The sequence below is a fragment of the Phodopus roborovskii genome, unplaced genomic scaffold, assembly GCF_943737965.1.
Source record: "Phodopus roborovskii unplaced genomic scaffold, PHOROB, whole genome shotgun sequence".
Classification (NCBI taxonomy): Eukaryota; Metazoa; Chordata; class Mammalia; order Rodentia; family Cricetidae; genus Phodopus; species Phodopus roborovskii.
The window spans coordinates 12,375,053-12,389,471 of record NW_026125397.1 but is presented as its reverse complement, the minus strand read 5'-3'; the positions used below and the strand labels follow the sequence as shown (position 1 = coordinate 12,389,471).

General features: G+C 40.6%; 1 protein-coding gene across 1 annotated transcript in view; it reads left to right on the top strand.

The window, feature by feature from the left end:
• Window positions 1–14,419, top strand: part of Rnf217 (ring finger protein 217) — a 107,793-nt gene that overhangs the window by 78,818 nt on the left and 14,556 nt on the right. The window contains 1 exon segment of the mRNA XM_051175494.1: window positions 11,703–11,867. Within this exon segment, the coding sequence (XP_051031451.1) occupies window positions 11,703–11,867 (165 nt within the window).

The following is a 14,419-nucleotide window of genomic DNA, read 5'->3' as shown; positions in this document are numbered from 1 at the left end:
ATTAATATTATCAAGTGATGTTTAGTTGTGGACTTGTCTTTCCCTAACGTAGAATATTTTTTTCTCAATTATTTTTAGAATTAGACATATGTATGAGACTACTCAGTTTTGAAATTTGTGGTAATCAAAACATGAATGCATAGTTGAATCAAAGTGAAAATAATTTGAGTAATTTAAATTGTAATGTTATTACTAAATGCACAGCAAGTACTATAATTTAAGGTACAATTACTGTAAGAATAAACTATTATGTCTTGTTTCATCAAAGCCATGTTAGGATAAACACAATTTATCACCTTGTATATATATTTAACTGTGTATTGTTTTGGTTGAAACAAAGGTATTTGGATAATATATCCCAATAACAGGCATCTCCCTGTGTCTGTCACCTGGCTTATAGTGAAGGAAAGGAGCAGGGGACAAATGGACCAGGAGAAGAAAGTTGCTTTGAGAAGGGCAGAAATTAGTAGAAAATAAATGTTGTTTCGAATGAAGTAATTTAAACATTCAGGGTTTGGGGAAGGACGGAAAGCAAGGTATGTATAAGCCAGCTTTGGATCACCTTGACAAAATGCCTGAGACACTCAGTTTACAAGGAGTAAGATTGTCTTCTGTTTGAGTGCATGACAGACTGGCTGTCCTCATTTCTTGGAGCCTGTGCAGAGTAGCAGGAACATTTAGAGTGGCAGAGAAGGCAAAAAGAGGAGGAGCTGGGTCTCAAGAATTCTTCAGTGACATACCCACAATGACCTAACTTCATCCCCTCCACCTCCCCTCAAAGGTTTCGTATCAACCAGTAGCACAGTTGGTTGCAACCCAACCTTCACCAGCATCCATGGGCTTTTAGGACATTCCAGATCCAAACTGCAGCACAACTCAAAGCAGGGCTACTATGCAGATTTCAACAGCAGCCAGTCTGCCACTGAATGTAGATTTGATCGCCCCTGGTTATTCTCTTAGAGGAGAAAAATCACAACAGCCAAGAGACATATAGCCTCCCTATTCCTTGCTGCCCATAGTGTGAGGCCTGACTGCAGCAATTCTGGAAGCAGTGCTTCTTTCTGCTTTAATATAGTGCTCTCATATACTTTCAAAGCATCTTTCATCACTAAACTGCAAGCTGTGCCTTACCACCACCGGATTTGCATGCTCAAAATTATCTCGATACTGAGGTAAGAAGGACATTGACATGGTCATTCCAGAAAGCCCCATGGCATACATGCTTGCAGGGTAGCATGGTAAATTGACACTAAGGTCTTGATACTTGGGGTGAGCAAGTAGGCTTTTTTTCCATTTTGATGTATTTTAATCATCTATCCCAATAACCAAAGCCACTTCCAATTTGATATAGTGGAATAAGTTAACAACTAAAAAAGGTTGTCCGTAATCCCTAATATCCCTGAGTAATTTACTATCTCTTTGTGGTATAATTTATATCCCTAGGCCAGTTTTGTACCTATCAACAGGCCCTTTATTGTGTTTGTTTATTTTAGGAGTATTGTTCTTGAATCATTGGGTTACTGTATCTTGTGCTAAGATGTCACTTATTATGACACTTATTATGGTTTTGGCTATCAAGTCAGAAGCACTTAGATTAGCAGGTTCAAAATTTATTTTAAATGTCACAGTTATTTTCTATCTGAGTGAGTGTTTTTCACATGAAGCTAAGATCTAAAATGTGGGTGGTATCTGAGCCTTTTGTTTGTATACTTTAAAAAAAATAAAGATCATTCATTAAATATTTATACTAAGCAGATGGCAGTGGGACAGATACCACCAGTAATCAGAAGTCTGGGTGCTCATTTGTCCTTCCAGACCCCAGTTAACAGTTTATATAATTTGAATAAAGTGTCCTGGCTTCAAAGCATCATCAAATTCATATGAAATTGAATAAGTGCTTTCCTGAGTTGAGAAATTTATACAGAGACAACCTTGTCAAATCAGTTTCACTTTTTTTTCTACAAAATATTTTCATCATTCTCTCCATGTAACTCATGCTACAAGATCAAAAATTTTTACCGTTCCTTTTCTATAGGCTGACTGAAATTTCTGATTAAAAATATAATTTCTAGCTTAGATAATCTCTTTAATGTCTTGATGTCATACTTGATGCCTATCAAGTTGCAAGCAGGTTTACAATAAGAAGATCAACATGGTTTACACGTACTGCCATGACACCTAGAGATAAACGCATCACCCCTCTTTTGAAGGTCTGTTCCATAGAGATTATCGTTTGGGATTTTATGTGGTTGTTTGGTTAGAGCCTTGCTTTCGAACTGGTCTCTAGGAAGCTGATCCAGGCTGACTTCATTCACTGCTGATAAGCAGCTATATGACCTTGAGAGTATGCTTATGAAATCTACTTGCTAAGGGAACTAATAAAGGAGCAATATGTAGTAGTAATAAATATGTCCTGCAATAGTTGGAGAGTCCTGGAAGTGTGGGAGAAGAGGAGAGATTGGAAAGGTTTCTTACAAGAGTAAAAACATTAAGCTTTTAAATAGTGAATTTACCAAAGTAGGTCAGAACACTGGTTTTAGGCGTGATTTATATTCTCATCTTGTCACACTTTCTCTAATGCCATGAGTGTACTTTACATATCTCTAACTGGGGGTAGTAATATCATTTCTGCGCTAAGAGTATGATGAGAATTTAATGAAATCACTCATGTAAAGGCCTGCACCATGACTAACAGATAGTACATGTTGAACACAAACCAGAAACCACTATGGTCATTTATATTAGGCAAGGGAAGCAAAGTCAGCAGCCCTGAGTATTAAGAAAGCACATAGAGTCAAAAAGAGTAGCGATGGAGTCAATGATAGGGCAAGAAATGGATGCTAGAAACAGAGGAGGGTTGACATTGACTATCTGGAAGAAGAGGAACAGGGTAGGTTGTTAGGTCATAGAAAACCAATTGAGTCAGAAATTTGTTGATGGTACAAAGTGTAAAGACCCTTTGGGACGTCAGAGAGATGCCCATGACCCTTGGCTCAGAAGTGACTTATATGGGTCATCAGTATTAAGAGGTTGGGGAAGAGATTTGTAACTTTATTTTTCAGGGTTCTCTAGACTCTGGAACAGAAGTGATAGATAGCTGTCTATCATCTATGTCATCTGTGTGTGTGTGTGTGTGTGTGTGTGTGTGTGTGTGTGTGTGTAGATGAATAAGGTCTATTGAAAAACAGATGACAGATTTATTAGGGTGGCTTACAGATTATGGCCCAGCTAGTCCAACAATAGCTGTCTCCCAATGGAAGGTTCAAGAATCCAGTAATTGTTCAGTTCACAAGATTGGATGTTTCAGCTGGTCTTTAGTACATGACAGAATCCCAAAGAAGTAGGCTCTAATGCCAGTGAATTGTGAGTGAGGGCAGGCAGGCAAAGAACTTCTTTCTTCTACGTCCTTTATATAGGCTGCTATCAGAAGACTTGACCCAGATTAAAGGTGTGTCTTACCACTTTAGGTGATTTAATTAAGAAAAATCCCTTACGGCTGTACCCAGTTACTTGGGTTTTAATTAACTCCAGATGTAGTCACGTTGACAACCAAGACTGACCATCACAGTAAGTAAACTTATAAAAATGAAGGAAAAAATTTGCTTTGGAGAAGAAAGTGAGAGTTGTTCTTCTAGGGAAAGGAGGGAGAAGGAGAAACAGGTTACTACCACTGAGGATCAGAAATAACTTCTTGTAGTTTATTGGGGTTCTTCGATCTCAAGACCCCCCCCCCTCCAATTGTGGACTAAGAGTGAGCCGCCTTAATTTAGTTCTGACTCCATTTGAGTTGAACGTCATACGTACCAACACAGTGAATATGTCAAAGGCACCTCTGTGGTTCCTGAGGGCAAAACTAATAACAGCCCTTTACTCCTCACAAGTGTTAAGCAGAACTGTGGTGATTTGCACAGTGTTGCTATGACTCAGTGTCAGGTAGAAGGAAACGCACTTAGATTTAGATGTCCTGGAGAAACGGCATACAGCTTTAGCACCTTCTGGAATGATCACAAGCCCTCTTCGTAGTCACAGTCTATAAAGCTGCACAAATATGCTGCCTCGGTGTGTGGTAAAGACAATTTCTTAAGGGCTTTTAGAGGGGTATTCTGTCAGTATTTGTAAAGTGGACTTAACCTTCTGGTAGAAATGACAGAATTTCTTTCTATGTGTAAAAAAAATTTCAGCTTTCCGCACGAATGTGAAGTTAGTGTGCTTTGCCCTTCTTTCTATACCCCTGAGCCTCTTCAACCTACCCCCCTCCCCCACACACACCATCACTTCCAGCTGTTTACGAATGAGAAACAGGCTGCCAATCAGTGGTGAGTTTAGCTCCTAACACATTCGAATTTCTCTTGGGATTGATGCCCCTCATCCAAGTCGGCAACTGGCAGAAGACAAATGTAGTTTCTTAGATGTTGTTGCACAAGGCAGATAAAAATGAAGCTGTCCAGCCTGATTTAGAGAAGCCAGTTAAACAGAGGGTGTGTTGCATATGTTAGCCTTGAAGTGTTTATGAATACTCAGCAATGATGCAAGCCTAGATTTTATGAATACATTTCTTTCTTTCTTTGTTTATGGGGTGTCTTGCCAAAGTTGCCTCTTTTTCTTTCTTTCTTGATTTCATAAAATAACCATAATATTTTTAGAGATTTTTTTTCTGCCTTCAACTTTTAACAGCCAAATACTGAAATTCAACTGATGTTTTATCCTTACATCTACCCCCACAAATTCCCTAAATAATAATAATAACAATCCAGACTTATAGTCAACATAAATTGACCTGCAGTGGTGTTTGGAACAGATTTTGGTGGTGTCTCTTCATCACATTGCGTCTTGAGGCTTTAGAACAGAAAAGAAGAGAACAAAGAACCATTTCTGGGGTTGAGCAGCCAGGAGAAGGAAGGATACGTCCGCCAAGTGCCGGTCAGTGGTCAGGAGATGTCCAGGAACAAGAAGAGTTGGAACTCTGTTTTTTCCCTTTCATCCTTGCTAACCCATGGTCTGCAAACCCAGTAAGACGACACACTGGCCTGGGGATTGGCAGCTCAAGGCAGAATTTTCTAGTTCTTCCCCTTTATAAATCAATGAAAAAGTGGGTCCCTAGACAAGATGTTGCAGACTCACACTTCGATAGGCCTTGCTTTCCGAGCTGAGGGACAGTATTTCCAGGTGGGCTGGTATGAAATGGTGATTTCAGGTGAGGGAAAGGGAGATCTTTGGAAGCGGTTCTTCTGTTCAGGTTCTGATACATTGCCTTAGCGGGGAAAATCTTTAAATGTGAAGTTTTGAGGTGAATGGATTGCGCAACAGTCGTGTATGAAATACATAATAGTAGCCACAAAGTTGGTATTATGGGAGGTTAGCAAGGTCACGTGTTTGGATAAGTTTGCTATCTTGATCCATTATCAGAAAAATAAGTGATAAGACTTTTAAAGAAGGAAAATCCTTTTCTTTCCTTCTCTTCATTTATTTACTGACCTGTTTGTTTTCTAGAGGAGGAAATGTGAAGGTGTGCGCGTCTTATCTCATGCCATGGCACCATTCTGCTCACGGTGCAAGACCAGAATTACTCTGAGAATTTATCTTCCAGCCTTCTCTGAAGCATCGTTCCCAAGCTTCTATCCCAGAGGTTATTACCCAATCTTATTGCTGCCCGGCTTCCTGTCTGTCTGCTCCTCATAAGTTCCTTACAGACAGAGTATATTCATTCTTTTCTATGTGAAAACAAAAACCAGTATGGTCAGTACCTGCCACTCAGGTGCTATATATCTCCGTGATGAATGAATTAATGACTGGGTTTCATTATTGTGAATCTGTTGAACCAGATATTCTAATAAAGGAAATTCCTCATGGAAAACTAAGGTAGCTCTTACCTTCATAATGCTTGCAGTTATGCATGAATGTTCTCTAACCTTGAGCATAGTGAGTAATGATTTTATTATTTATTTAAAACTACCAGGCTGGGCATTGGCTCAGTTGGTAAGGGCTTGATGTATACAAACTGGAGAACCTGGGTTCAAATCCATCACCTACATAAAAGTTGGACACAGCATCATGCATCTATAATCCCCAACACTGGAGAGGCCTGGAGAAAAAGGCAGATCCCAGGAGCCTTCTGATCAACCAGCACAGCCAGTTGGGGAGCTCCAAGTTCACTTAGAAACCCTGTCTCAAAAATAAGAGAAAGGGCAGTAGAGGAAAACATCAGACATTGATGTCTGGCCTCCACACAGTGCAGAAATCCATATGATCCCACACATCTATACACCACATATACACGCAAATACATTTTTAAAAAGTAAAACTGTGTATAGGAAAATGGAAACTTAGTAAATATTATCTGCAGTTTTACTTGTTTTGGTTTCTTTGTCTTGAGTGTTGGTTTCTTGGCATGATGAGTTTACAGGAAAACATTATTTGCTTAGGACAGCTGAGTATTTATTAATCCATGCAGAAGAGATTGCACCTTAATCGTAAAGATCAAACAGTGTCATGAAGATAAAGTAGTAGACATCGCCTGGTGGTATGGTAGTGCCGCGTCAGTTAATGGATTTAGTCAGATTCCTCTTACAAAGAACTTACCAGTTGCCTATGCTTTACTTACTAGTAGAGAGAATCCAGGAAGAGCGAGACAGATGAAGTCTTTGCCTTTAGTGAATCTGTAGACTCTTGGAGAGGTTGGATGTCTGCCTACCTAACGTAAATTTCCTGGTAAAGGTACTAAATGCAGTTGGGAAGTATAGGGAAGACATTTTGAAGAAAGAAGCTTTCTCAGGATACAGCAATGGAAGGTTGTGTTCATTAGACTGTTTTCAATTATAGGATGCGGATAGGTGCTCTTTCTTAGGCCGTAGCAATGAGGTTTGCCCTGCTCTGCTTTTGGAAGTAGGAAGGAAGAAAGCAGGGCTCAGGGAGAACCAGGAGCTCTGGTGGCATAAGAGCACAAATCATAAGTCAGTTCTCTTCTCCAGAGGTCTTCACACACTCTTTCTGCCTTTGCCTCCACGGTAAAGTCTGGATGCGTGCATGTGTATCCCCATTTTGCCTCTAAAGAGAGAAGACACACTTTTGCCTCTTATCATTGAAGAGTGAGTAACCTCTGCTGCCAAAGCAGGCATCAGCTACCTCTTAGGTGGCTTGTCAACTATGTCAGCCGGTGGCTACTTGTATTTGGAAGAATCACTGGGCTGTTTGTGGTCAAAGAGACGGAGTTGGAAGGCATTAGATTAGTCCATTTCAAACTTTAGCACGCTTATGAATCACCTGAAGAGAATCTTGTAAAAGTGTAAATGCTTGAATCATTGTGCATGGGCTTTCACGAGTCCTGTGTTTCCAGCAAGCTTCCAGGTGATACAGCTGTTATTCTCTGACTTAACCTTGAGTAGTGTATTCATGACCTTTCCCGTTGTGATGACAAAATACCCGACAAGAAGCAGTGAACACAAGTGAGTTGTATGGCCTACGTTTCAGGAGGATGCAGTCCGTCCTGCTGGGGGTGAGTTCTTTTGCCCATGGCTCAGGAGGATGCACTCTGTCCTGCTAGGGGTGAATTGTTTGGCCTACGGTTCAGGAGGATGCAGTCCGTCCTGCTGGGGAGTGTGTGGCAAGGAGAGCAGGGGGCAGCTGGCCACATTGCATCTGCAATCAGAAAGCAGAAGAGAAGACAGGAAGTGGGGGCAGGGCCCTAAAGCTTCAGCAACTGCCCCAGTGACCCTCTTCTCCCTGAGGATTCCCAGCCTTCCCCAACACTGCCCCCAGCTGGACCGGGCATCACATTTCATATACACACCAGCCCACGTGTGGGAAGGATGGAGGCTAGTGTGTGCATGGAGATCATTTTATTCAGAAGACAGCCTCCTCACTCCCCCAAACCCCCCCACCCCCGTGTGGTAGGCCTGTGGTTGTGGTGGTTGCGGTCTGGCATTCCCCCAGGGCAGTGACTGAACACAAGAGTGGAGGAAGATGCAGTGTTGACTTCTGTGTTTGGAGAAGGCCAAGTTTGATGGTGGTTAAGGTCCTAATGAATAAGGCGTGGCATCTTCAGACAAAAGTCAGTACTGTGACAGTTAGGCTGTATTCTCTGAATACCAAAGTTGCTATTATTGTCTACTATTTCTGTTCGGAGTGTGGAAAGCAGTTGAGTGTGAGTTGACTTCAGATCTTGCTTTATAATGGCTGTCTCAGTTACTTTTCTTGGGCATCACATTCTCTGGTTCAGACACCAGGTACCAGGTTCCTTCCTTATGGTACCTTACCATAATCACGTATTCTGATTATCACTGTTCAAAATCTGTTGATGTGGTCATAGTGCAACTTTTGGCCACATGGATCCTTGAGCCATCATAGTGTTCCACCTCCATGAAGTGATTCCCAGTCTCAAAGTAACTTTACATTACTTCTTCTATTCCCTAATAAATACAATCTAAATCTAATTAAAAACCCTGCAGAAGAAGTGAAGTGTGGTGTGTGTGTGTGTGTGTGTGTGTTTTACTTGGCCCTGTACTCAACCTTACTCACTGATTTAGGCTGACTGACCACTCTTAGTCCTGGATGTATCTGCCTCTAACTCCCCAGAGCTAAGGTTGCCTGCATGAACAACCTCAATGCCTGGCTTTTTAAAAAATAAATATGAGCTCTGTGATTTGAACTCAGGCTTGTTTTAGTTACTTCAAAAAAGGCCTCACATATTTTCATTTAATGATGCTAGAGTTTGGTGATTTAGACTTGTGAATACTGTCGGATAGGAGACAATTGAATTAAGTACTCATACTTTCTGACACCTGCAAGATGAGTGATGGGAAGATGTGTTCTTCACTTCCTTACCATCCCGTTTGTATGCAAAAGGAAACCCTCATTTATAATGCTGGCCTCTGTTCTGCACTGTTGAATGACCTAAGAGACAAAACAGTTTCTCTTGCTTTTTGTCTGAAGCTTACCCATGTCAACTCATTATTCCTCCCCTAAAAATGACTTACTTAGTCCAGTGTGGTGTGGGGAAGGTAATTCCAGCACTTGGGAGATGGAGGTGGAAAGATAAGGAGGTAAAGATCATCCTTTGCTACTTAGTAACTTGGAAGCCAGCTTGATTACATGAAACACTCTCTTTAAAAAACAAAACAAGCTTAGTATATAGACTCTTATTATTGGTATACCCAGCTGATGTTGTATAAACAAGTCTAATAAATTCCCTCTTACTGTTTTTAGAAGGACTAATTTTAATACAGAAAAGGCAAGTGGGTTTTTTTTTTAAATAAATAAAGAAAATTACTTGAGTAGTAATAATCCTTTACGCCCCCAAACCAAGGAGTCTCCCTTATTATATTTGTGGGTTGTGAATCCTGTAAAATGGTGACTAATTGAGTAGTTTAACCATGGTGACTTTTGGGTGAGAAATTCCAAGTTTTCACTTATTAAAGAAGGAATGCCACTGAATATGATGAAGAGTTTTGATGTGGTAAAAGGGTACGCCGGCCATTTAGATTCAAATACCTTCTTAATGCCTATGTGCTGCATTACTTAATGTCTATCATCATCTATACTGTACACTTATGAAGGCCATATATATTCTGTAGCATTATTTTGAGAAAAAAAATAAGGTGCATTATTTCCATTTAACAGAATTTTGAAGTTAAAGAATTCTGCTATGACAATTGACGTTTTTGTATAAAATTGAAAGCAAAATTTTATTATTACATATTTACGGAGAAAGAATGTTTCCGTTTTTGAGACCTGACCCCTGTATACAGCTCAGGGTGGCCTCCAGTCTTCCTCCCACGTCCCCAAGTGTTAGCACTAAAAGGGTGTGCCAGCATGGCCAGAATTTCTAACGCCATGAGTGAGAACTTGAGTCTTGTGAGGTGTAAGCAATAGAGCCGTGCCTGTAACTGCTTCTTAGTTAATGGACACAGTGGAACCGTGCTGTCAAAAAAGCATCCACAGCCAAAAGTGGAAGTGGTAGCATTAGCTCCGGTTTATCAAAAGAAACTGTTGTTCAGAGTGTCCGTCCGGCTGCTGTGACGCTATGCGCAGAAGCATGAAGAGGAGTAAGAGAGGTCTTAGTTATGAGATCATCTGAGGGGAGGTGTTCATTCATTTAAACAAATTGGGGGGACCATGTATTATGACCAAATGCCATTCGAGTTTGAACGAGGAATACTGTGTGCAAATGTCACACACTTCACTGCCATCGAAACAGTGGAAGGCATAAGAGACACTCCCGTGTAGAGTAGAAGACATCGCTTCAGTGAACACATTCCATACATTCATATTCACAAAGAAGGATGCTTTCTGATGGCTTCTTAGGGGCCACCGGCAGGATCTACACACGGACACCTTTCTCACGTGACCCTCAGTGGTCACTGCTGATCCAGCAGTGTGGTGTTGCTAGTGTGCTTTCCCTTTGAGGAATGTTCTGCAAAGGTAAGCTAGCCTTTGCTTGGAAAAGCAATGAAAATGACTGGAAAGCTGGCTCAAGGGTCACGTCAATTGACGAGCAGTCAAAGTGTTTGGATTTGCTCTGCTTCAGGATGGGAGGTTTTCATAAAACTGAATTGATTTTCAAAATGTCCCACGTGTTCGATGGATGCCTGAGTAGTCTCTAAACAGCAAACTATTCTTGCCCAAACAGTCCTTTCCTCTTTCCATCGCAGAGTATTCATGTTTTACTGAGATTTGGTCCTGTTTGTTCTTGGAGAAAGTATTTCAAATAATAACCTTAGCTAATTTCCCAAAGCATTGACATTCTTATCCCATTAGACACTATGCTGGTGAATGTTTTTGCCAGCCTGACACAGGCTTAGGTCATCTGGGAAGAAGAAACCTCAATTGAGAAAATTGCTGGCCATATTTACCTGTAGGGCATTTTCTTGAATAATGATTGATGTGGGAGGGCCCAACTTACTGTGGGTGGTGCCGCCCCTGGGTAGGTGGTTCTGGGTTTTATTAGCAAGCAGGCTGAGCAAGCCATGAGGAGCAAGCCAGTAAGCAGTGTGTTGGTTTGTTTTTTACATTTGTAATATTTATTTAACCTGAAAATCACTAATTTTTTATGATTTTTTTAAATTTAAATTTAAAACAAGCTTGTTGTACATGTCAATCCCAGTTCCCTCACCCTCCCCTCCTCCCTGTCTTCCTACCCCCAACCCCCATCCCATCCCCTTTCTGCTCCCCAGGGAAGGTGAGGCTTTACATGGGGGATCTTCAAAGTCTGTCGTATCATTTGGAGCAGGGCCCAGGCCCTCCCCCATCTGTCTAGGCTGAGAGAGTATTCATCTGTGTGAAATGGGTTTCCAAAGTCTGTTCGTATACTAGGGATAAATACTGGTCCACTACCAGAGGCCCCATAGACTGCCCAGCCCTGCTCACTAACACCCACGTTCAGGGAGTCTGGGTCGGTCCTCTCCTGGTTTCCCAGCTATCCTCAGTCTGGGGTCCATGAGCTCCCCCCTTGTTCAGGTCAGATGTTTCTGTGGGTTTCTCCAGCTTGGTCTTGACTGACCCCTTACTAAACAGTGTTCTTATGTGGCCTCTGCTTCAATTCCTGCTGCCAGCTGCCTTCCCGTGTTTCCCTTTATGATGGACTGTGATTGGGATGTGTAAGCAAACAACCCCTTTCTTCCCCAGGCTGCATTTGGTTATGGTGTTTATCACAGCAGTAGAAAACACTCGGGTGTCTCCTAAGTACTAACACTGTTTTTCTTGCACAGATCCAGTGTCCTACTTGCCAATTCATCTGGTGTTTTAAGTGCCATGCTCCTTGGCATGAAGGTGTTAACTGCAAGGAGTACAGAAAAGGAGACAAGTTATTGCGTCATTGGGCCAGCGAAATTGAGCACGGGCAGAGAAATGCCCAGAAGTGTCCAAAGTGCAAGGTGAGATAACCCGTAGCAGGAATGGAAAATGATACCTGCATTTCACTGAGCCGTATTCACAGTATGGAAGTGTAGCATATTTATAATTGCCTACTCAGGTGTGAACAAGGCTTTGATGTTTCATTTTTTTCGATACTAATGATATTGGATGTCAAACTGAACATGTGTGTGCATAAAGTGTCCAATATCATCATTAGCATTATAATTCAAAACTTAAGAACGCTGCTTACAAATATTAGTCTAAAGTACAGAAATCCTTATTTTTCACATACAGGTTAAGATGCATGCACAAGTAGATGCTGTTGGGAAGACAATAGGAAAGCTTATGTCACTTGCTGTACATAACTGCATCTCCAAACCTGGTACAGACTGAGTCCCCTGGTCCTCTGCTCTTCTCTTCCTGCTGTTGTCTGTCTCTGCTTATCTTAAATTGCCTGGCATTGCTTTATATTGGCCACTTTTGCCTTTCTGTCAATCTTATCAAGGGCAAAGCTAGACGAATGTCAGGAATTTGTGATTCCATGAGTCCTGTTTTCCGGTTTCTCTCTTGACAACCATTCATGTTTTCAAGTGTTAGCATGCCTTTGAGCTGGGACCTCGATGGTAAAAACCAGCTCTGCAATAGTCAAGGAAGGTTGTCCTCTAGAGATGTTAGCAAATCATTCACTTTGAAAATATGAGACTGGATGCTACATGATACACATCTGTTGGAGTGTGACACTTTTATTTTAAGATTTACTTTAGAAAGTTTGTGTGTGTGTGTGTGTGTGTGTGTGTAAGTTTTCGAATTTCTGCCATGTGTGGCTTCTATATTTGAAAAAATTTACTTTAGACAACCATATTGGGCCCAACTTTAAGGATAATTTTGCAGTTGCTTTCTTGACACCTCACACTAGATAAATGGTAATTTTAAATTATTAGGAAATAATTTAAAATTAATAATGGTGAATCCATAGTGTAGTAAAAGTATTTTATAAATTAATGTATTAGTGAGCATGTAATGTTTTAGCTGTACCAAATTTACATTTTATTTTATGCATTTAGAAAGTAAATAGTATAGTGCAAAATTTATGCTATATCCTTAGTGACCAGAAGAATTTTGTGAGGAAATTTCTTTCTGCATTGTTCAGGCTGATCTGGACCTCCTGCCTCAGCCTCCTCGGCAGCTGGACCTACAGACCAGCCCGACTTCAAAGTGGTCCACAGTGCTCTGTGTTAGGCTGTTCTTACTTTTCCCTGCCTTGGGGAGCAGACCTGTTGAACTGGCTGCTTTGCTTTTCTGTCACTACCACTCCATCCTAAGGTATTTCTCAGTTCCAAACCCAACCCAGGCCAGGAAGAGTTGAGGCGTGTTATTAACTCATTCTACTGAACACTCCCCGAAGAGTGCACTTCGCACCTCTCTAAATAGCTGTAAAAACAATTTCCATTTAGTCTGGTTCATGAATGGCCATGCAACGTTATGCAGTGGGGGATTTCTTAATGAAGAGAAGCAACACAGAAAATTACCCTAACCTAACATTCAATGGAAGCTTGAGAGAAAGCGCAGCCAGTGTGTTTTCAGAGGACACTAACAAGGGCACTAACAACTTCCTAGTTTCCCCATGTACAGATAAATAGCTGAGAGGAAGTGTAAGTGCTGTGGCTCATGGGGAGCAACAGGTAAAAGGTAAAGAGGCTTTCAAAAGAATTACCCTATAAATAGCCCAAAAGAGAGAGCCATAGAACTGTTCACATGACGGCATTGAAACAACCATTTGCTGGTGCAGTCCAAGTCCATACAATGTAAGACATAAGTTGGTGTAAGTCATATTTTATGGCTTGTTTTGATTGCAAATATTCTCTTTCTTCCCGTCATGACTTTAAAGCTCTGCATTTTCTGATCTTTTCTTTTTCTTTTCTGTCTTTGAAATCACTCCTCTTTCTCCTCCAAAGAAACATTTCTTCTAGTAGAAATTAAGAAGACAGATTCAGTGAGTTAGTATTTTGTACTCTTAGGACTTTCTTTCTCAAATCATCTATTAATATTTACAAACACAAAAAAGGAAGATTAAAATTTTCAAAACTTTTGAAGATTTTCACACACATTGCTCCCAATGGCGCAATTGTCAGTTTTGTTTCATGTAAATATTCTCAATGTTTGTAACAAAATGTGGTGTGTGAATTTTGATTTGACCAAGCTTATTTGTATTTTTGCATTCTGTTATCATTGTGTTTTTAAGTTAATTTTATAGTGTTAATAGTAATTTGTATTTTTAAATGTTTGTTTATAAGTTCACAAGACTTGATCCAAATTTGGGGTGAACCGGAAGGCATTTCCGCGCATCCCATGGTACTACCGCATTCACTGTTAATATGTCCCTGTCTCTTTGTGGCCTACACCCTTTGTAAATTAATTTTATAAAGATTTCAAGGATAGTATTGTGACTATTTAGTGTCATTAGTTTTTTTTTTTTTAACCACTCAAACATTTCTGATGTTACTAAATTGTTTTCTAAACATTTCTGTTAACTGTCATATGTATCATGGATGCATCCTTTTTTCTGTTTTGA